Here is a 21,858-nt window from a genome sequence, read left to right as displayed (position 1 = left end):
CACCCAGGATGGATCCCTTCAGAGAGGAGCTGGGGATATGGGGATGTTGGCAGGGTCCTCTCACAGGGGGAAGATGGAGGAGTCAGCTGGGACCCCTCAGTGGGGGGTTGGGGACATGGGCCCAGCAGGGGAGCCCTCTCAGTGGGGGAAGATGGGTATGTCAAGTGGGCCTTTTCAGATGGTGGTGAAGGTCACGGCAGCATCTGACGAGTCTCTTTGGACAACAGGGGCATCGCATAGTCCCCCTCAGAGTGGAGCAGGGGATGTGGAGGGCGAGAGCTGGTCTCTGCAGGAGGGGAGGGAAATGGCTGTGCCAAACAGATTCCCTCCATGGGGCGAAGGGGACAGGGGAAGCTTCAGCTGGTTCCCTCAGCGTGGGAAGGTGACATATGAATCCCTGCAGAGGGTAAAGCAGGAGATAATGGCTCGGACCCCACAGCTGGTAGAGGTGGCATCATTTTCCTGTGGGCCACCTCAGGAGGTGGGGAGGATGGGGGTGCTGAAGGAGTCCTCTCAGGAAATGGGGAAGAAGGAGGTGGAGGTGAGCTTCCCTCCCAGGCAGGTGCAGGTGGTTGCCCTGCTCCCAGACCTGCTGGTGTATAACAATCACTCCCTCCGGCGGATGCTGCCTTCCATGGAGACCTTCAATGGAGTCTTGCTCTGCGTGGAGATTACAGGTGAGGAACAGGGCTGCCTGTGGCAAATCTCTGTCTGTGCTCCCTTTGTGGATGGGGCAACCATTTGAGCTGATCAGTTGGTCAGCAGCTGCCTTTAAGGGTTTTCGGCACTGGCACCCTCTGCAAGGGGTGCTTTACAGGCTTTAAGGCTGGTCCTCAGTAAACTCCTGGACCTTCCCTTTTGTGTCTTATTTATCTAGGTTCTTTTATCAGTGCTATATGAGTGTCCTTGAAAAGAACCCTTTTGTTTAATATCCTCTCTGCCAGTTGCTTGAGTGGGCTCCCAGCCTTGAAGGCTCATCCCTTTTTGCCTTTCTTTAGACAAAGTGGAGATCTGACCTTGTGAAATTCTGGCAGAAAGTGGTGTCTCTTCTCCAACTGAACCAGTCTGACTACCTGTCATGGGCCTTAATCCCTGCTGCATCCCGAGGCAGCTTTGCTTCACTGAGCAGATGGGAAGGTTCCAGTTTGTCCAACATCATGATTAGAAATGAGTATGATAACTTCAGCCTAGGACAGTGGTTCTCAAAGTTTTGTACTGGTGACCCCTTTCACATAGCAGGCCTCTGAGTGAGACCCCCCCCCCCTTATAAATTAAAAACACTTTTAAATATATTTAACACCATTATAAATGCTGTAGGCCAAGCAGGATTTGGGGTGGAGGCTGACAGGTCGAGACTCCCCCACCCCCATGTAATAACCTCACGACCCCCTGAGGAAAACTGACCCCCAGTTTGAGAACCCCTGGTCTAGGACTTAGTGGGTGTTAATCCTTCCACTGGGCGCGCTCACAAAGTTCAACACAAACAATAGAGCTCTTCAAAGAATCCCAAGGCTTGAAATAGAAGGTGCATGCATGTCTCTAGAAAGCACTGTCAGTCTCTTATTTCATAAGTACCAAACTCACCACAAACCCTACATTATTCTTATAATTTGTAATGGAAAGTGTATTTGACTGCAATAGCTGAGACCTGCCACTTATAGCCCCTTCCCTAGGTAGGCATCTGTTATTCTTTGGTACAATATTGAAAACTCCCTCAGGATGACGGTTTGGCCTTCTGTCTTTGCATGTGTCACAGGATTAACTGCTCTCCTTGAAAAGCTATACACAAACAATGACCTGAACTGTGGCATGGAACAGCTGACCCAGATGCTCAATGATTACATAGAAGGCATAATGGAGCGTAAGTACTACCTCACCCGAAAGGTGGAGAGGTGAAGTCGAAACTGAGAATTGGAGATTAGCTTGATTCTGCCAAAATGCTGTTCTTTCTGAGACATCTGGTCCTTTATTTTCTTGGTGGTCTTCCAGGAGTATCACCTAACTCTTCACTGCCCCCTCCACATATCATAAAGCAATTGTCATCCTGATCAAATGTAACTAGATGGACACCTCTTACCACTTGTCGCTTTTGTGGCGCAGAAGAAAGTTTCTCCCGTAAATGGGTTGGAGGAGGCTTTCAGAGGGGCAGTTAAGATGCCCACCTCTCAGAGTCAATAGGAGTTGGGGTGCCACTCTCCCCTTAATACCTTTGAAGGGGCATTAGTTTTATTTTTTGTCACCACCTGGCTGTTTCTCTGTCATAGGGAGGTTTCAGATCTTTTCTCTTGAGGGGGAATCTGTGTATTGTAAATAAACACAGCACAGGCAGAAAAGGCTAATTTACCAATTCTGGAGTACCAAGCCCCACTGGGTCAAGGTGGGCTGTTACACAGGGCTTTATGTAGACTCCTTCTCCCTTCTTTTTTGCAGTTGAGCTGCATAGCTGGTGTCATCCAATCTCTAACAAATGTCAACTGGTTGTCAAATCTTACAAATTACAGTTGGAAATTTGGGGCACCCTGGAAAGAAGCGTAACGACTTTGACCTACTTTTAACATGGGTTCAAAACAAGTCTTCAACCAACCATTATTAAATTTTATACCCTGTCACGTCTTCCTGTTTGTTGTTTTCCCCTGCTTTTTATGATATTTTTATATAATAAGCACGTATGCGATTAAAAACAACCTTACACAGCTATAACAAAAGGTCGTGCTCTTAAACATATTTTTGCTTAACAAGCAGATTAGTGCTTATTTGCTAATAATTCTTTATCATCTCTTTTATCATTACTTTTTGCTAAGTTTTATGTGGGAGTTCTCTAGCATAGCCTTCATATACCCACAGTATTAACCTTCTTATGTTGGTGTTACTAGAGTCTTCGGGGAAACCAGCTCTGAAATGAGATGATCGTAGCATTGCTGTACAGAGGGTGGAGGTGGTGTGTTTAACTCCATAAGCCAGGAAACTTTGGTGGGCCAGCAGATGTTCACTCTTGGTCAAGCAGCATTGCTCTGTTGCAGAGGAATATATTAAAGAAGATGCAACCCCTACCCTAAGGAGTTTGTAAATAATGTGCCCTGCTGGCTGCCATTTCTGTGTTTCTGAAAATGTGTTTTAAAAATAGTGTTTTATTATTCTAGCTAAATCCCTGTTTTTTCTTCTTAGTGGTTGTGGTATTGGAGAGTGAGTTAAATTTGGGCTCTAGTTCTCTGGCATGTTAGTGGCTTCAGTGGTGATGTGCTCAAATTGGCACACACTCATCCATAAAGGAATTAGTTCATTGATTGAAAATGGAAAATCCTGGGGTCCTGATCACGTGTGACAGTTAGCTCTCCTGGCAAGCATATGAATTTGTGGGCTATTAGTCCTAAGGTGCTGGCCAAATTCCAGTTAGAATAATTGGATTCTGTCTTCCTCTTAGATGCACACCCTGCCCCAATCTCCATGTTCATACAACACTGAGCACAACGAGGTTCCCAAGCCTGAGCAGGGTCTCTGAGCACTACCAAAATGCAAATTATTTAAATAATTTCCCCCCACTGAATCCCATGAGAGTGCTGTTTCCCCTTTCCATACTCCACTGTTATGCAGTCTTTCTATGCGTTATAAAACAGTTATGCCCTATCTCAGCAATGCCAAAGTGGTTCTTGTGTAGATCTATAGTTTGTAAAGCTCTTTGGGATGAAAGCAGCTATATAATGAAGATGGCATTACATTCTGTCTCATTTATTCATTTTCTGTGTTCCTCAGATGTGCTTTGTTTCGGAGGTGACATCTTGAACTTCACAGGTACTTCTCACATTGTACTATGCCTTTGAAACGTATCAGTGGCTATTACAGTATTTTTGGCCTGATTTGCCACCCACTGGAGTTAAAAAATGGCAAAGCTCCCATTGACTTCAGTGGGACAGGATCAGGCCCTTCATGGGTCTCACCAGCTGGAAATCACACACATGAAAAGAGCCATCTCTGTTTCATGCCCCCTTCCGTTCTGCTCTCTCCCCTGCAGGGGATGCATTGCTGGTGCTCTGGAAGGTCGAACGAAGCCAGCTCAGTGACATCATTACACTTGCAGCAAAATGCAGCCTGGAGATGCAGAAGCAGTTCGGGTTTAGCTACACGGAAGTGGGCCCAGAGCTCCGACTGAAGATCGGTACAGATGCCTAATGGAAGAAATATGTGACAGCAACCTCAGCTCCGAAGAAACATATTGGCAGCTCACCTGGTCTTCTCTGAGTGCTTGCTCATGTCCATTCCATATTAGGTGTGTGTGCTTGACACATGCACGGGTGCTGGAAGTTTTTCTCTTAGCAGCATCTGTAGGGGACCGACTGTGGCCCCATCAGGAGTGGAAGTGAGCACACACACCTAATATGGAATGGACATGAGCAACACATCGTGAAGAACACCACTTTCGGAAAAGGTAACTGTCTTCTTCTTTTCCTTTCAGGGCTGTCTGCAGGCCACGTGTCTCAGCTCATTGTCGGTGATGAGATGCGTCAGTACTGGCTGGTGACTGGCCAGCAAGTGGATGATGTGAGACTGGCACAAAGCCTGGCACAAGCTCGTGAGGTGATTCTATCACCGAACTGCTGGGAGCTCTGTGACCGGGACGTGTTAGAAGCAGAAATGCTTAAAGGCCAAAAAGCCAGGAAGGTAGGAGCCCCATAGTGCTTTTGCAATTACTATGCAGTGAAGTCCGTAATATGGAGTCCACTGATGTCAAAAGAGGAGAGCCTCATTGAGTTCAGTGAGCTTTGGATCAGTCCATTAGCCAACATATATCAGGCTGGCTTGTGTTCATAGGGTTCCCTTTTCTGTTAGCTAGTGGGACTTTTTCTTGAGCTGAGCTTGTGCTTTTACAGCCAAAGATTGTGAGTTCTATTCCCCCATGCTATGCTGAGCATGTGCTAAATTGCTGCAGGGTACCTTCCCTCTGAGGCAAATTTGAGCAACTGATTTACTTTTAAGGCTAGCAGTTCTTCCCAATTTCTGATGATCACCAGATGGGGTCAGTATACTGTGTCATGCCAGGGCCTTTTGGCCTGATTTTCAGAAGAGCTGAGCACCCACAAATCCTAGGGAAGTCAATGAGGAGGGGGCAGGCGCTCACCCCTTTGCAAATCCAGAACCTTTAACTTCTGGCAGAAGCGGGCTGAATATAGCCAGGAAGGTGTCAATAGTGGGAATGATAAACTTAGTTTGGGATGCAATTTAGGCATGATGACCATAGTGAAGGATGAGATCCTGGGTTATTCCAGCATCTGTTGATGTATTTTTTACTGAGCAGACTCTGGGGAAATGACACTGTGTCTATAATTTTTTCTGTGTACTCAGCTGCAATACCTAAAGATTTTCCACCCACCTGATTTTGATGAACACTTTGAAAAGTGCATAGACCATCTACAGCATTATCCAAACGATGAAGGTGAGATCCTCGCATTCAGCGTCTGAGTCAACAAGAATGCAGGATCCCTGGAATAGGGAGAGGCCTTCGCCCCCTTCCCCTCCTCCCACCTTTGCCTCTTGATAACTTAAATCAGCGTTTCTCAAACTGGGGTCTGCGAAGGGTACTCCAGGGGGTCCGCGGGCCATGCTGATCAACTCTTCCTTCTCCCTCCCTCAACTCCTCCTCTTCCTCCCAGCGCCTCCTGCACGCTGGGAGAACAGCTGTTTCCTGGTGTGCAGGAGGCACTGGGAGGGAGGGGGAGGAGCAGGGATGGGGCGGGGAAGAGGAGGGTAGGAGTGGAGCGGGGCAGGAAGAGGGGGCAGGGCTTTGGGGGAAGGGGTGGAGTGGGGGTGGGACCTGGGGCTGAGCAGAGGGCTTGGGGGGTCCGTGAAAAAAAATTTAAATCAAAATGGGCGTCCTCGGGTTGCTAAAGTTTGAGAACCGCTGACTTAAACCATATAAATTCCTTTCCTAGTCCTACTGAGAAATGCTGTGGCACTGGCTTCCAGTCATGGATTCGAGCTGGCCTTGCGGAGGTTTGTCTTGGGAAATGTTCTGAAGAAGGTAAGATGCTGATGTTTCTGTTCTGATACGTGCTGTTCCTCCCCAGTGAATCCCCACCCGAGGCAATGAAGAGAGTAAATCCCAGGCGCATGGAGGAACTGAGTCTTTTCCCCATGTTCCTTATCTTCCAGATTGACGACAATCAGCCACTGGAGTTTGTATCTGAACTTCGACTGGTAACCGCGGTCTCTGTCAAGCTGCAATTTCACGAGAGCACAAAAATGACAGAGCTGTGCAAATTGGTCCAGGATGCCACTGTGAGCATCTCTGGTATCATGGAGGGCTGGAGAGGCAAAATTATCAAAATCTCCACGTTTGGCAAAGTGAGTAAAGCAGGGCTTAGCTGCTCTGTGAAATGCAACCCAGCTGGCATAGGGATCACTGTGAGAATTAGGGAGAGGCATGCCCACTAGGATGGCATGGGTGGGGACCATTCAGCTGCCAGCCAGGCACAGAAAATCTCAGACAGTGGCATCTGTCCAATAGTAAGAACCAACTGATGTTTGTGAGCAAGTGGGATACCTGGTGCTTTTGGCCTGAGCAGCGCTTTTACCATTGTGGTTGTTTGTTTGTATTACAGCAGCACATAGAAAGGCCAGCTAAGATATGGGGCCCATTTGTGCTGGGCGCTGGCCATACTCCATAGTAAGAAATAGTCCCTGCCCCAAAGAGCTTATTGTCCTGACTGACAACGGGTGGGAGAAAGGAAATATCATTGCCCCGTTTTTTACAGGGAGTCTGCCAGGCAGCTGGGAATCAAACCCAGATCTGTTAAGGCCCAGCCTTAATCACAGGACCATCCTTTTCCTCAGCCCTCTTTGTTCCCAAACTCTTTGTAACCTCATGCAAAATGCATCATGCCTGTAGCTTTTCAGAATTCAAGCATTTAAGGAAGTCTTGGATGTTTGAAGGCACAACTGGGTTGAGCCCCTCTGGCATATCCTTAATAGAATACTTGGGTTACTTATTAATCTACTTTTAACCACTTCTCCTTTTCTGTCCTTCAACACAGGGCTGCACGTTTCTGTGTGTCTTTGGGCTGCCTGGTGATAAGAGGGAGGAGGAGAGCACCCATGCCTTAGATAGTGCAATTAGCATCTCTAATCTCTGCTCTAAGAATCTCATAAAAATTGAGTAAGTGCAATGACCCTCTGCCTGGGTCATCAGCAAGCTCCCAGCCTGGGATCTTCAGCACTACAGCACTGACTTTTACCAACTGAGCTAAGGGAGTTAGCTGGCAGCAGTAGTTGGCTGTTATCTTCTAGTGGACCAGAGTCCGTTGTGTTTTTCTTTTGTTCTTTGGTCCAGTGCACTGTTGGAACTGAGCTGCCAAGACTTGCAGGGGATCTGGGAGAAACATTCATTCATTTTAACCTCTCGTCGTGGATCACACTGACCGCTGCTTGAGAAAATGTGACTCCGTCATGGCTTAATTCCAGTGCTGGTCACAAGTGGGAGCTGTACAGTGACACAGGTTGTCATGGGTATTGACAACCAGAAATAACAAGAAAAATATCTGAAAGTAAATGTGTTAGGAACACAGGAACTCCCAGGCTGGATTAGATCAGGGATCCATCTAGTCCCATGTTCTGTCTCTGACCATTGCTGCTTCAGAGGAAGATGCAAGAGCCCTGCATTTATGGGGTAACCTGCTCAAAGGGAAACCTTGCCCATTAATTAGAGATTGGCTTGTACCTTGATGCAGGAAGGTTTATAACCCTTCCAAAACTTTTTTTTTTATCATTACCACTGTAATTCTGGATGTTCACTGGGTGTTTTATTCTGGAAAGGAACTGATTACTACTTGGGATAATATTTCTCCAGTGCCGTTACATCCCCGATCACCAGCCTGCCAGTCCTGTGAAAACCACCATTGCTCTGAGATCAGCATAGAACAAAAGTGTTTCATGACATTACGGGGACCGAGTGTTAATTGGCCAGTGGATGAGCCAATCATTTATCACAGGCCCAGAACAGTAGTGGCAAGCCCTGTAGTGAGTCTAGATCACTAATAAAGCAAAGAGGGTGAGAAAGTTATAGCTATGGAGAGTGTTAGCAGGAGACGGCTGATTCCATGTTGCTCTTACTCTATTTTAGGCTTGTTTCCATTGGGATTACAAGTGGAGTAGCGTTCTGCGGAGTTGCTGGCATGCGTCCTAGACAAGAATATACAGGTAGGATAGGACTTAGCTGTGGTGTGTGTGTGTGTGTGTGAATCCGTTAGATTGCTCACAGCCTTTCCCCATACTCTATTCCTGATGCAGTCACTGGCTCGAAGGTTAAGATGGCCTCCAGGATGCTGACACTCTATCCAGGGATGATATCATGTGATGAAAAGACTTACTCAAAATCTGGGTTGCCCGGCTGTTTTTTTAAGAAGCTTCCAGAGAAGGAGATGAGCGATGCCATGAGCCCTGGGGTAACCTATGAATATCTCGGCAGAAAGAGAAACCTGTAAGTCACTCCTATGTGCTCCTTCCAGTACAAGCAAGAGAGAAGGGAAAATCTAACTCTGTTAACTCAAAGGCTGGATATTCTTACCCAGGGGTAAGCAATCCCAGAGAGCTTGCAAACAGGCGTAGATGGTTGGGACCACCGTGCCCTTCCCATCTTGCTAAATAGAAGCTGGGACCTGACTTGTTCCCAGCTAGATGGAAGGAGTTCTGATAAGGAAAAGGTTGAGAACCACTATCCTTCTCCAAACAACTGCCTGAAATGTCCTCCAACCACCTGCATTTCCACTGGGGTTAAGAATGGGCTGTATGCAGCAAATGAATGAGCCCATCTAACTCTTTCATTTCGCCTCTGGGCAGCCAGATGGGTTCATGGAGCTTCTGAAATTCTTTCTTCTGTTCTCTTTATTTCTTACCTAGCATCTGATAGTCCAGGTAGGTGATCACTGACTCTTGCCGTCCTTCCTCCTTTTAGAATGTTTGGAAAGTCGGGCTTTACCAGGAAGAAGGATGGGAATCGACCCTTGCTGGGTAGGTGGATCTATCCTCCTGGCACGGTATTAGTAATGTGCAGAACATCCCTGAAGGTCAGGAAGGGACGCAATGGTGGGAGGAAGGACATGGGGATAAATAGGCAGGGGAGTTGCCATCTAACAACATCAGGGAAAGTAAGAGCCATATGTTTTTGTTTAAAGCAAAATATCAGTTCTGATTTTCCCCCTCTCCTGTTCCCATGTGTCCACAGTTCTGATGCTTATCTTTGCAGGCAAGATAAAGGGTTGTAGGCCAGCAGCCCAACCGGTTGCAAGGCACCTGTGATTGAGACAGATATGCAACCTATAAAATGAGAGAGGACAATTCACAAGCTAGCTCGTCTGCTTGATGGCACCACAGTGCAATGCCAGATGTAGGATTAGAACTCAGGCCCAGAGCTCTTCCTCATGGCCCCTGAGCTGGACACACCCCAGAGAGGGTTTACTTAGGCCCACGGCATGTTGGAGTGTTTTTTTTCTTGTTGCTTTTGAACAACCCCCTAAGACCAATGTCTGAAGTAGCATTTTAGAGACAGCCACTTCCACTGCATGGCTAGGAAGAACAATGTCCTATACCCTAGTATACTGTCTATAAAATGCCTTCCTCTTGAAAGGTCGCGAGAAAGAGATCAGAATCTTCCAGGCTGCACTGCAAGAATTTGTGAGACACAGAGAAGGCCGTGTTGTTATGTACAAAGGCTCTACGGGCTATGGAAAAAGCCGATTAATTGCTGAAATAGACTACTTAGCCAGGGAGGAAAATCACAGGTCAGTTCTCATAACTTTGCTTAGTAGCATCCCTGTTCCAGTCTTGGGCCACCACACAGTTCTGCAAAGGCTCCTCAATCCTGACTTGTGTATCCTAGACTTAATACACCCCTAAGCATAAAGCAGGGTCTTATCTATGTGTAGTTAGATATTTATCTGAACCTCCTAGGCAATTGTTTTTGAGTTTCAGGGGAAGGTATTTGCTAGGGTGTTTTTGTCTCTCTCAGAGCCTCCTCCCCACAACAATCTCATCCGTGGAGCCAGATCAACCCTTCCGGCGGGTGTCACGAGCGACGGTTGCAATGTGTGTTCATCATGATACCACCACAGTCATTCAGTGTAACCACTTATTTAGTGGCTCTTGGTGACCGTCATGTGAGCTCAGACCGGTGACAAAATGCCACGTGAAGCACCTTCACCTGTATCTGGGTCTCACCAGTGAGGGCTCCGTTATCATGGATAAAATACCATCCTCATCGCCTCAATGAGCCAACACTGGAGGGGAGGGTTATTCAGCTGCCAGTGAACCCATCATGTGATCTCCCACCTCTATTTGTCCTGTAGTTTAGGTGGCCTTCTTTCTATTCCCTGTGGCTGCTTCTGCAGGCAGAATTGCTCCCTATGTCAGTGAAAAACAGACATGAATAGCAGGATGTGCTGGGTATGAAATCAAGAGTGAATGTTTTCCCCAAGAAGCCAGCTCCAAATCTGAACACAGATGTCAGGGGCTTGATGCAGGAATCAGTGGGCGAGATTCTATGGCCTGTGCACTGTTAACGTTATGTTTTATAGTTATAGTCAGACCAGATGATCATAATGGTTTCTTCAGGGTTTAAAATCTATGGCTCACCACCATCATATGTCGTACTGTGTTGGGTGTATCTAGCTTGCCCATATACCACTCAAGAGGCTGCATCTCCCCCCTGCCCTCCCGACACAGTTTCTGTCAGACACTTCTAATCAAGGTTGGGGGCAGATCTCTAAGAAACTTCACAAGCTGCTCAGAGGACGCTCTATAGAATGAGACCTTTGAGTCTGTGTTCGTACAGTGCCTAGCACAATGGGGTCCTGGGCCGTGACTGGGGTTCCTTGGTGCTACCATGATACAAATAATAATAATAATTTTCAACACAGAGTGATAGCACTGGAGCTGTCCAAAGTAGATATCCAGGAGTCCTTCTATGCTATCCGGTCACTTATGGCCATATTCTTCGGGATTGATGCCTGTAGACCTTATAAGAGACAAGACATCCTCCAAAGCAAGCTCAGTGGGCTGTGGGATGAGACCTTCTACTGTCTCCTCAATAATCAGTTCCTTGTGAAGGTAATGGGGAAAGCAGCTGCTCTCTGGGAGAAGACCCAGTGATGTGTAACCACTTTGTACATGAGCCGGTTACAAGGAGCGGGGGGTTCAGTTGATTCCTTCATTTCTGCCTGGCCCATGTCTCAGCATCTATCATCCTTGCCTTGAATTTCACTGGCAGAAATGTCAAAATTGTGGCTAGGATCAAATTTCCAAATCAGAAAGCCAAAACGTTTTCACTGTTCTAGATGGGACTGACCGGTACATTGGATACAGCTACTAAATTTCCCTGAATTTGTCTGGAGCATCCAGTGACCTCAAGGAATTCAAAACCCCCTTGACGTGCTGTGAGTTCGGAATTAGGCAATCTTCTGTTCACCTTTGCCTGAGATTAGCCTCATTGCTGTTCTGATGCCAGCTCCTTGAGTCTCAGTCTTGCTTTGGGGGCACAGCTCTTACCCCTTAAAGAGCACTGAGGGAGACCTGGTGAGGGGTTTATGGAGGGGAGCAATCCAGCCCAAGGCAAGGGGGTGTGTGAGGGAGGGAGTTCAATGCATGCAGAAGTGTCTTCTTGCTGATTTCATCATTGAGTGCCGTTGACGGACAGCGGTGATGCCACTGGTGGGTGGTGACCTTTGTGATGTGGATAACTGCCCACTAGGTATTGGACTAAGAGCCAGCAAATTCATGTAATGTAGTTCATCAAACAGTGGCCAGATGGGAACATCACAGTGACATGGGTCAAGTTCAAGCCGGTGGCCTAGGAAGCAAAAGGTTCCATTGGGTGTCCCATGACAAATCCTGAGTCATTAGGTCTCCACAGGGAAAGGTTTATTTAAAAAAAAAGAAAAAAAGCGACGAGCAATGCATGTACACCTTGCTGCACTGGAAATTTGTTCTTGGCTGCTTTTCTGCTAATATGCATTAACTCCCAAGCATGCTGCGTCTCTTGCTAACTGTGCTGGTGTCTTCCTGACCAGTTCCCCATGTCAGCTGAGGTTTCTCACATGGACAATGAGACAAAGCAAAAAGAAGAGGAAATGCTTTTCCTCAGAGTCCTGTGGAAGGTGAGCGAACCCCATCACCATATAAATGAGGTGAACAGACATCCCAAACTAGGTACAAGTGAGAGGTTGGGCTTGCAGGTGTTAAACCGTGCCCCTGGATAGGTCATCGGCTGTGGGGATAGAACATGGGTTGAGCACCTGTTGCCTGAGTGTAGATCCAGCTCTGTCAGCTGTGGCTGTAGAAGGTTCATCAAGCGCTGTATGTGGCCCAGCTCACCACTAGAGGGTACAGAGCACCACCCTGAGTGGGTTACAAAGGCATGGCTAGCAAACAGCTTTACTTTAATGGATGACCATCCACTTGGACTATCTTCCCCAAAGACTCAATAGGGATGCCTTCCCTGAATCTGAGATGCTTGGTGGAGGCCCTTCCTGAATACACAGGCTGGGATTTTCAAAAGCAGCTGTGTCTCTTAGGAGCACAAGTCCTGTTGAAAGTCACTGGGATTTCTGTTCCTAAATCAGCTGGGTGCCCTTGAAAATCACCTCGCATAGCGCTTGTTCCTGCCTGGAAAACTGGTAAAAAGGTTCATCTCCTTACCAGTTAAATGCTGGGTTAGAAATATGGGGCCAGATTCTCACCTGGTTTAACCTGACCTCAACATTGACCTCAACAGAGCTATGCTGTTTTATGCAAACCGAGGAAGTAGCTTGAGGAGTTTTAACATTCAGGCTCAACAGGTGCAGGGAGGAATCAGTGGAGAGTTGAACTGATGTCAATTAAAAATACCCAGCTTAAAGAAATGAAACAAACCCCTGTCTGGTCTGTCTTGGCTCTTTTTCTCTCCTCTTGAAGCCTGGCCAAATGCGCTGATCTCGTCCCTTTTCTTTTTCAGGCAGCGGGAGAAGCGACACTGGTTTTCATCATTGATGAAGCCCAGTACATCGATGCTACCTCCTGGGATTTTCTGGCAAAACTCCTCTTGAGTGTCCCCATCTTTATAGTCCTGTCATTGTCTCCCTTTGCCTCCAAAGAGCTGCTCCCTTGTGCTTCTGCTGAAGGCATCATGAAGAGCCCCAAGACCACTGGCATTGTCCTCCGGGAACTGGAGCCTTCCAAACTCTTGGAGATGGCCCGTCAGGCCCTTGGGGTGGTGAGCATTCCCAGAGAGATGGAAATGTAAGTGCCCTTATCACCCAACTAATCTGCGTTAGCAAGTGGAGGGGAACAAATCCACCAGGGAGGGACATCAAGCCTTAAGAGCCTGGTCAAACTGGGAATAGAAGTCCTTATTCCCTGCCCCTGCTCTAAACTTTAGCCAGCACTGTTTAAAGTATGCCCTGGTATTGTTACTGATCTGGGTCTTGACTCAGGAAAGCACTTAAGCACATTTTCATTGCATGTGCTTAAATCCCATCAACTGCAATGGGACTTAAGCACCCGCTTAAACGGTTTCCTGAATCTGAATTTAATTTGAAAACCCTTCTCAGCTCACCAGCTAAACCAGACAAACAATTTAGGGCAATCCTTCATCTCCTGAGGATTTCCTATTCTATTTGTTCCTCCCACTTCTGGACCAGTTGCTCATTCCAGGGTCTTGGCCTTTATTGCTTAGCTTTCCCTCCTGATAATCGATGCATCATAAATGGGAAAAAAAGATAAACAAAATCAGCTATTTAAAAATATATTAAATGTGCTAAATTCCATATTACCACTGAGAAGCTGCTTGTATTAGTAAGTGTTGGGCTTTCTCCTTTCTTTAGATTCCTCATACAAAGAAGCTTTGGGGTCCCCTTGTACTGTGAAGCTTTACTGACGGACCTCCATGCTAATGGGGTTCTTGAGTTTTGCTGCATCCCAGAGGAGGAGAAGGAAGAGGATGAGTGGGATAACCTGTCTAGTACGATACACCTTCTTAACTCATCTAAATCCCATGGCTCTGTTCCCAGCCAGAGGACTCAGAATTCCAGTTTACATCCCTATTTCATATTAGCTGGGTCTTGGGAGACATGGAGCAGGTCTGGATAATTTAGGGGATGTCTAAGGGAACAGAGAGCCTTTCCCCTCAGTCTCTGAGGCTAACAGAATAGAGAGCTTTTCACTTTCGTGTCACTGGTTCAAATCGAGCTCAGTGTGAGTAGAAGTTATCACCTTCATGCTCACGTCCCTTCATATGCTACTGGAAGGCACCTAGATACTATGGTAAGGACAGTATAGGAACCTCCATAGAATAGAATAATACCTAGCTCTTCTATAGCACTTTTCATCAGTAGCTCTCAAAGGATTTTGCAAAGTTCCATATCATTACCCCCACTTTACAGATGGGAAACCGAGGCACAGAACAGGCAGTGACTTGCCCAAGGTCACCCAGCAGGCTAGTGGCAGAGCTGGAAACAGAACCCAGGTTTCACAGTCCTCCTCCAGTGAGCTATTCACAAGGATACACATAGAATAGAATAGAATCATAGAATCATAGAATATAAGGGTTGGAAGGGACCCCAGAAGGTCATCTAGTCCAACCCCCTGCTCGAAGCAGGACCAATTCCCAGTTAAATCATCCCAGCCAGGGCTTTGTCAAGCCTGACCTTAAAAACCTCTAAGGAAGGAGATTCTACAGATTATAGGGTTCTTCTCTACCTGTAGCCTGCCACTCTGAATCTATCCTGCCCAGGACCAGAAATGCAATCTTGGCTGAAAGGAAACTTCTTTAACTCACGGAGCCACCAACTTTTTAAAAACATTTCACTTGGGGATGATCTAACATCAGATCGGGTTGACTCGGTCTTCAGCTGAACTTTCTTTTGGCTCTGGACTTTAGTGCAGGAGCTGCTCTCATTGAAGAGGAGGTGATACGTGCTGCGGCGCTGCCATTCGCAGCCTAGATGCGCTTCCATTGCTTAGAGAGGGGGAAACCAGCTCCTGTAGTGTGGTCTGGTGCGGACGTGATTCATCTGAGGCGATGTGGCTTGTTGGGAGATTCAAAATAGCATTTCAGCAAAGGCTGTCGAGGATGCTTAGAAACTAGACTGACCTCAGATCTATCAGTCCCTGTATCAAAGTACCTGCAGTTTGCATTTTCTGACAGATGGAATAAATGCTGAGGAAAGAAAGATGAGTTTTACAGAGACCTTTCTAATATCTATAGTGCAGAAGACTAAATAAACCAGCACAAGTTCTTTAGCTCTCACTAGCTCATGGTTTAATTTGTGTGTGTGTGTGTGTGTGTGTGTGTGTGTGTGTGTATATGTATATGTGTGTGTGTGTGTGTGTGTTTTAAAATGAGCTCAAACTGTAAAATGTTTCCAAATGATTCCTTCTCTCCACACAGTCAGTGCTGTGAAATCGATACCCTACAGAGCGCCTCTTGTCTCCTCCAAGGAAAACAAAGAGCTTTACGTTTGTACCATCAGGACGGGTGTGGACCTGGACACTGTTCTACTCCCGGCGAGGCTGCAAGGTGAGCAGCTGATTGGCTGGTGCTCAGCATGTCTCTTCAGAGGCAGCGGTCAAAGACAAATGAAAAAGACCTAGGGAGCTAAATGCCGCAGTGCAGGTCTGAGATCCGGGGCTCATCACAGAGGAGGGCTAAAGACTCTAGGAACTCTGTTAGACTGAGATAGTGTGGAGCTTTCAATAAAAGGGGTATCTACTGCGTTCACCCGTGGTGCTTTTTGGGTGCACAGTCCAAATCAAGCTCCATTCTTTCCGCTTATTTATCTGCCTAGGTACTCATGCAGTCTTCACTGCCACAGTATCTGTGCCTTATGATCCATAGCGTATTTAGCTCTACAGCTCCCCTGTGAGCTAGGGAAGCATTATTCTTGGGTTACATATGGGGAACTGAGGCACAGAGAAACGTAAGTGACTTGCCTTATGCTTCGTCACACTGTAGGTCTGTGACAGGGAACTGAGTCTGGGTCTTCTGAGTCACCAGCTGATGCCTTATCACGTCCAAATGGACTTGAATGATTGGTCACAAAGTACCTCGAACCCACTTCAGGTCAGTGCAAAATTGCACTCTGGGATTTCTTTTTAGTTGCCCGAGGCAACAGTGTTCACAAATGGTGTTCCCCTAAGGCACAGAGGGGGCTCCCTCAGTGTATTAATTTGTACAGAAAGAAGAGGTCAGGGATCCAGACAGGATTCTGCTGCTATCCTGGAATGGACTCAGGCTAAAGACCAGAGGGTCCATAATATATGGAATCACAGTCCTTATACAGGAGGCACCTATTGTAGAAAACAAACAGGAGTGAGCAGGCTTCCACACAGCTCGCGTTCCAGTTTCATCTGGCTTTGTTTACCAGGGACCACACTCTGGGCCTGATTCACTTATGCCAATCACTGAAGTCAGTGGAGTTACACTGATATAAAATGAGCATGAATGGGAATTGAAAATCATTGTCTGGAACTCTATGCAACATCCCAGAGATTGCTACCAACTGAACAATATCCTATGAGTTAATATATTCATGGGAGGAAGTGATTAACTGATTGACCTTTTTTGTCTGCAGAGATTGCTGTGGCCCAGTTGGACAGCTTGAGCCCCTCTGAGCAGATGGCAGTTAAATGTGCAGCTGTCATTGGCCATACATTTACTCCAGAGCTGCTGCTGTACATCCTCCCGGAGTGGACAAACAAGAAGATGGAAGAGACACTCATGAGCCTGATCAGTTCCCACGTGTTTGAGTATGTTGGAAAAGAAACCAGAGCTACACGGGCAGTAGGTTCCTGCCATTTACACACACATCTGGGCCCCCTGACGATGCAATCCCTAGGGCCAGAGGACTCTGAAGGTGAGCAGGGTTTTTAGTTTCCAGAACCCCCAGTGTTCCCTGGGAATGCTTTTGTTCCTCTCTCTTTTGGCCATACCTCGGAAATGATGGGCTAATGTCACTTTGTTTTGTCCCTGTGCGCCTGAGCCAAATCCCGTTCAAGTCAATGGAAGTATTTCCTTCCATTAACTTCATTGGAGTTTGGATCAGGCCCCATGTACATAGTCACTGGCCAGTGATGGCAGTTGAAATGCCACATCATATTTTGTGTCCATAAGTGCCGGGAAAATTACTCCTCGGGAGGCTTAGGAGAATTTTGCATGAGGATCTACAGCCATCGTAATCTCATTGGCTCTGCTTTATTATTATTTCTTTATACCGCTCCCTGGATGTGTAAAGCACTTCTATCAACAAAGAAAAAATGATAGGTCCCTGCCCAGAAGAACAGCCAGTCTAAGTGGTTTCCAGTCAGATAAATCTGATGCAATCATGCGATAAAGGAATTATTGCTGCTTTCTAGATGTCGGTGCTGCTGCTCAAAGCTTCAGCCTGCAAGAGGAGCGGGGGATGTTGCAGCAGGATCAAGCAATGCGGTTCTGCACTCCCCTGCTGCGAGAAGGGGCCTATGAGCTGTGGCTGGGGGATCAGAAGAAGGCCCTGCACCTCAAATGTGCCACCTTCCTGGAGCACAAGGCTCACAAATGCAGAAGCTGCGGTGGAGGTGATTTCATTTCCTTCCACCGCTATGCCCTGGACACCCAGATGGGCAATGAAGCCTCTTTGCTGGGACAAGGCAGTAAGACCAAGGGCACGGCTCAGGTGCTTTCTGAAGAAACCGGGAAGAGGCTTCAGACAAGCTTAGCACAAGGTAAACGGAAGTTCGGAAATAGCATAGGGGGACTGACAATGCATTGCAGGGTGTTGGCATTTCTGGAGGCTGTAGTTCACACTAGTGCATGGGATAGCCTGTAAGAGGATGAAGATGATACCTGCAGTCTCTGGAGCATAACTCTGCAGTGTGTTGAATGATAGCCCCAGTGTCTTGAGATCTCCTGTTCTCTTCCAGGGGTTCTCAGACTTTTGTACCGGTGACCCCTTTAACACAGCAAGCCTCTGAGTGTGACCCCCCCCCCTTATAAATACATAAAAAAGTGTTTTTAATGTAACACCATTATAAATGCTGGAGGCAAAGCGGGGTTTGGGGTGGAGGCTGACAGCTAGCAACCCCCCATGTAATAACCTTGTGACCCCCTAAGGGGTCCTGAGCCCCATTGTGAGAACCCCTGTACTAGACCCTGCAAGGTGCTGGTTGTCCATCTGATATTTCCAGTTTTGGAAATTCTGCAAATGTGTTTCCTACTTCTGTCAAACAAATGACAAACTGGAAGACTAGTGATACATTAGCCAGCCTGAAATCTGCATTGCAACCCAGATAGCCAATACAGAACTAGGTCACCTGACTGGCTGACTGTGTCAGGCTTATCTGATGCCATGTCTGGTTTCTAATATATCAAATATCCAGATGCTTCTTGTATGCAGGTTAGAGCATTCTTGGATGCAGTTCCAGTGCTGAGCATCACATAAGGGGGTAGAGGAACCACAGACAGCTTCCTAACTTACCAAACACACAGATCTAAAATAAAGTCCCAGCTTATGTGTTTGTAGTAGGCAAACCTGGTCACTAGTGCAACCCCAGTCTCTGTTTGCAGGAAGATAACGATACCTGTATGGAGCATTTCAGATTCAGAAGTTATTTTGTCTTGTCTGTTTCAGATGCACCAGAGAGGACCGATGCCTCTCTGGGGCAGGAACTTGCCATAGAAACTCCCATGGTCTCATGTGAAGGTAAAACTTCTTTGGCTGCCCAGCTGGCAACGCAGTTAGAATGAGGGGAGGCTTTGAAAGGGGGAGATAGAGAGAGATGAGCCTATCCGTTGTTATGGCTGTGTCAATACTTACCTGGCTCCAATTACCACAGTATCTGAAAAAAGAAAAGGAGTACTTGTGGCACCTTAGAGACTAACCAATTTATTTGAGCATGAGCTTTCGTGAGCTACAGCTCACTTCATCAGAGTGCCTTGTGATTTTCAGTTGTAGTTCTCCTCACAGCAGATGGGGGACTAAAGCACAGAGAGCCTAAGTGACTTGCACAAGATGTGACACTCTCCCGGGGCGCCCAGAATCTTAAGCCACTGTGTTACCCGTCTGCCTCAGCAAGAGAGAGGTTTGCTGGAGCACAAACTGTGTGTCAGCTCCCTGCCACACCAGTCTGTCCACCTCACCAGCAAACTCCTTGAGACTCTGCTAGTCTAAACCTTGCCTTCCCTGTTGCCAGGTTCCCCAGAGACATCTGTCCGTAATGTCCAGTCCCTCTTGCTGAACACTCACGGCAATTTTACAGATTTAATTAGCTGATATATAATTTAAACAAAGGCATCACGTCATACCCACGTCTGTTTAACAGTGCACAGGAACACAGCACAATAGTTTAGCTGAGGAAGTGAAGGATACCCTCTCCTAAACCACAGAGTAAATTTTGGAAGCTAGAACATGATTCATTTAATCCTTTTTTTTTTTTAACTTCCTTTTCAGATAATTTACAGTGCAGGGCAAAATCAGCCATGAATAAACAGGTGTTGCCAGATGATCATCTCCGGTAAGGTGGGGGGGGATCTTTGATCACCTGTGTTCTTAAAGAGCAAGTTAATTCCTTGGGAACAGGTTGCTCAAGAGACTGGGACTGGAAATGGGATAACAGAACTTTTCAGCTCCAAGCCATTAGTTCAGATCTGGCTCAGCCAGGGACTAATCCCAAACCCATCGAAATTAATGGGCAGACTCCTACTGACCTCAGCGAATTTAGGATCAGGCCCTGGGTCAATGATAACAAGTTATTGCTGCTTTTTGCAAGGCTATTGTACAATTATTAGACAGGGTTCAGAGAAGGGCGACAGGAATGATTAAGGGCCTGGCAAAACTCTCATATGAAGCGAGATTGAACAGACTGGGATCAAGAGGGGACATAATAAAAGCATATAAAGTAATCGATGGTCTAGAAAAGGCAGATTAGGAGTTTCTGTTCTTCCCCTCTCATTGCAATGGAACAAGGGGACATTCAGTGAAATAAAAAAAACCCTGCTTTTTTTACCCAGCGCATAACTGGAACTCATTGCTATAGGAAGTCACTGAGGCCAAGAGTTTAGCAAGATTCAGAAAGGGTGTGGACATTTATATGAGTAACAATAATGTCCAGAGTTATAATAGTTAATGCCAACAAATTTAGGAAGGGGATAAAACCTCATGCTTTAGCCAATCTCTGTCTATGAGAGACCAGGATGAGAACAGGTGTGGGGGAACAGATTATCCCACATCTGCCTGCTGCGGGGTTCTCACACCTTCTGGAGTCATATAACCTGCTGGCTGCTATTGCAAACCTGATACTGGTCCTGGTTTGATCCAGTCTGGAAATGCCTATGTTGCAATTCTTGATTGCTGTTCAGGAGCCTGTGTACACTGGATTTTTGATAGTGGTCTAAATGCTTCATACTGGATTTTCTATCTAGTTAGGATATAGTATCTGGGCACCTTATTAACCTCACAGCAGCCTGTGAGGTATGGCATTACTATTATCCCCATTTTACAGATGGGGAAACAGAGGCATTTGCCCAAGGTCACACAGGCAGTCAGTGGCAGAGTGGGGAATTGAACCTGGTTCTCCTGATTCCGAGTCCCATGTCTTAACTGGAAGCCCATCCTTCCTCGGTTGGTGGGTGATGCCAGACAACTTGGGGATTTTTATGTCAATTTAAAGGAAATGAAATATTTTTTTTCAGTTACATTTTGGAGTGTTTCATATTTTCTGCAGTAGGGGTGCCCCTATGACCATGGGGATACTGAGGACTGGGCCCTGATGGGATCATCCCCAGGGGATCCTTTAGCGATTTTCAATTTGGGCTACAGCGGGCTCGCCCTCTCTTCTCTCTCACCATAGAGTTGAACAGGAGTTCCTGGACAGGGTGGACAAGCTGATTAAGTACCATAAACGTGGCAAAGAGGAAGCCACAAACCTGGCACCCTGTGAATGTGGAGAGAGAGTGGAATTGGTGGTCTCTGCCCTAGCCCGCCATTGTCTGATGGTGAAAGACAGAACGAGGGCTTTTTATTATCTTCTGGAGTCTGCGGCTGCTTCCTTATATTTATCCAACAATTATATGGTGAGTGGGCCTCCATATGTTCCTGCATCTCTAGCTGACCTAACCCTAAAGCTGGCCCTGGATAAGTTTCCTCTGGCTAATAAGTAGGGGGTGGAGGGGTCAGAGTTGTGTGTTCTGGGTAGGCGATGGCCCAGCCTCTCACTGTATCTCTCTGTGTTTGCTTGAGGCATACTTGTATTTGAAGAAAGCAAGTGGCCTACAGGAATTGTCAGCATTGGCAGTGTTCCCTTGTCTGCAGAGACCTAAACTGAAGATCAACCAGTTTGAGGAAGCCACTTTCTGCAGCCTCAGGGGAGAGGTAAGAAACCAGGTAGATGCTGAAGGATGTCTAAAGATGACCTGGTTCACGGGGTTTCTGACTCTTGCTCTCCGCCTTACCCATGAGCCCCAAATCCTGTGCAAACCCCTCAGGGTTCTACCACCCATCCATCTCACCACTGCCACCTTAAAAAAGATTGGAGCAAAATCAGAAGCCCACCTGCTTTTGCCGTTTAACTGCCGGGGCTGCTGCAGTTTGCTAATAAAGTGTGCAATCTGAGAGCTCTCTTGGATCCCGGCTTCCTGGAGGAGCAAGTACCAGCAGCAACCCAAGGAATACACAGTATCCCCCCCCCCCCCTATCTGCTCCTGGCTTTGGGTTTGCAAACTTCCCTTTCAGCTGCAGACCCCACCATCTCCTTTTGGAGGCTGACCTTGCCACAGTGGCATCTCCAAATCTTCCTACCTCCCGATTTGATTCCTGCAATGTTTGTGAGGCACTCAGATATTAGCAGGGACCAGAATAGAACCTAGAC

The 21,858-nt window shown here is 46.9% G+C and overlaps 1 protein-coding gene across 1 annotated transcript in view; it reads left to right on the top strand.

Moving 5' to 3' along the window:
- The first annotated feature begins 490 nt into the window (after positions 1-490).
- LOC125625269 (adenylate cyclase type 10) overlaps positions 491-21,858 on the top strand; it is a 28,279-nt gene continuing 6,911 nt past the window's right edge. Inside the window, exons 1-24 of the mRNA XM_075122130.1 lie at positions 491-677; positions 1,757-1,861; positions 3,751-3,789; positions 4,010-4,153; positions 4,451-4,656; positions 5,338-5,428; positions 5,925-6,013; positions 6,145-6,336; positions 7,026-7,147; positions 8,111-8,187; positions 8,278-8,467; positions 8,942-8,997; positions 9,614-9,767; positions 10,902-11,091; positions 12,051-12,137; positions 12,974-13,257; positions 13,842-13,978; positions 15,407-15,535; positions 16,590-16,871; positions 17,371-17,718; positions 18,624-18,695; positions 19,443-19,506; positions 20,842-20,986; positions 21,303-21,362. Coding sequence (XP_074978231.1) covers positions 491-677; positions 1,757-1,861; positions 3,751-3,789; positions 4,010-4,153; positions 4,451-4,656; positions 5,338-5,428; positions 5,925-6,013; positions 6,145-6,336; positions 7,026-7,147; positions 8,111-8,187; positions 8,278-8,467; positions 8,942-8,997; positions 9,614-9,767; positions 10,902-11,091; positions 12,051-12,137; positions 12,974-13,257; positions 13,842-13,978; positions 15,407-15,535; positions 16,590-16,871; positions 17,371-17,718; positions 18,624-18,695; positions 19,443-19,506; positions 20,842-20,986; positions 21,303-21,362 — 3,450 coding nt within the window. The remainder of the gene's footprint in view (positions 678-1,756; positions 1,862-3,750; positions 3,790-4,009; positions 4,154-4,450; positions 4,657-5,337; positions 5,429-5,924; positions 6,014-6,144; positions 6,337-7,025; positions 7,148-8,110; positions 8,188-8,277; positions 8,468-8,941; positions 8,998-9,613; positions 9,768-10,901; positions 11,092-12,050; positions 12,138-12,973; positions 13,258-13,841; positions 13,979-15,406; positions 15,536-16,589; positions 16,872-17,370; positions 17,719-18,623; positions 18,696-19,442; positions 19,507-20,841; positions 20,987-21,302; positions 21,363-21,858) is intronic.

The sequence above is a fragment of the Caretta caretta genome, chromosome 21, assembly GCF_965140235.1.
Source record: "Caretta caretta isolate rCarCar2 chromosome 21, rCarCar1.hap1, whole genome shotgun sequence".
NCBI classification, from domain to species: Eukaryota; Metazoa; Chordata; order Testudines; family Cheloniidae; genus Caretta; species Caretta caretta.
The sequence above is the reverse complement of the archived record's forward strand: the minus strand, read 5'-3'. Positions and strand labels throughout refer to the sequence as shown.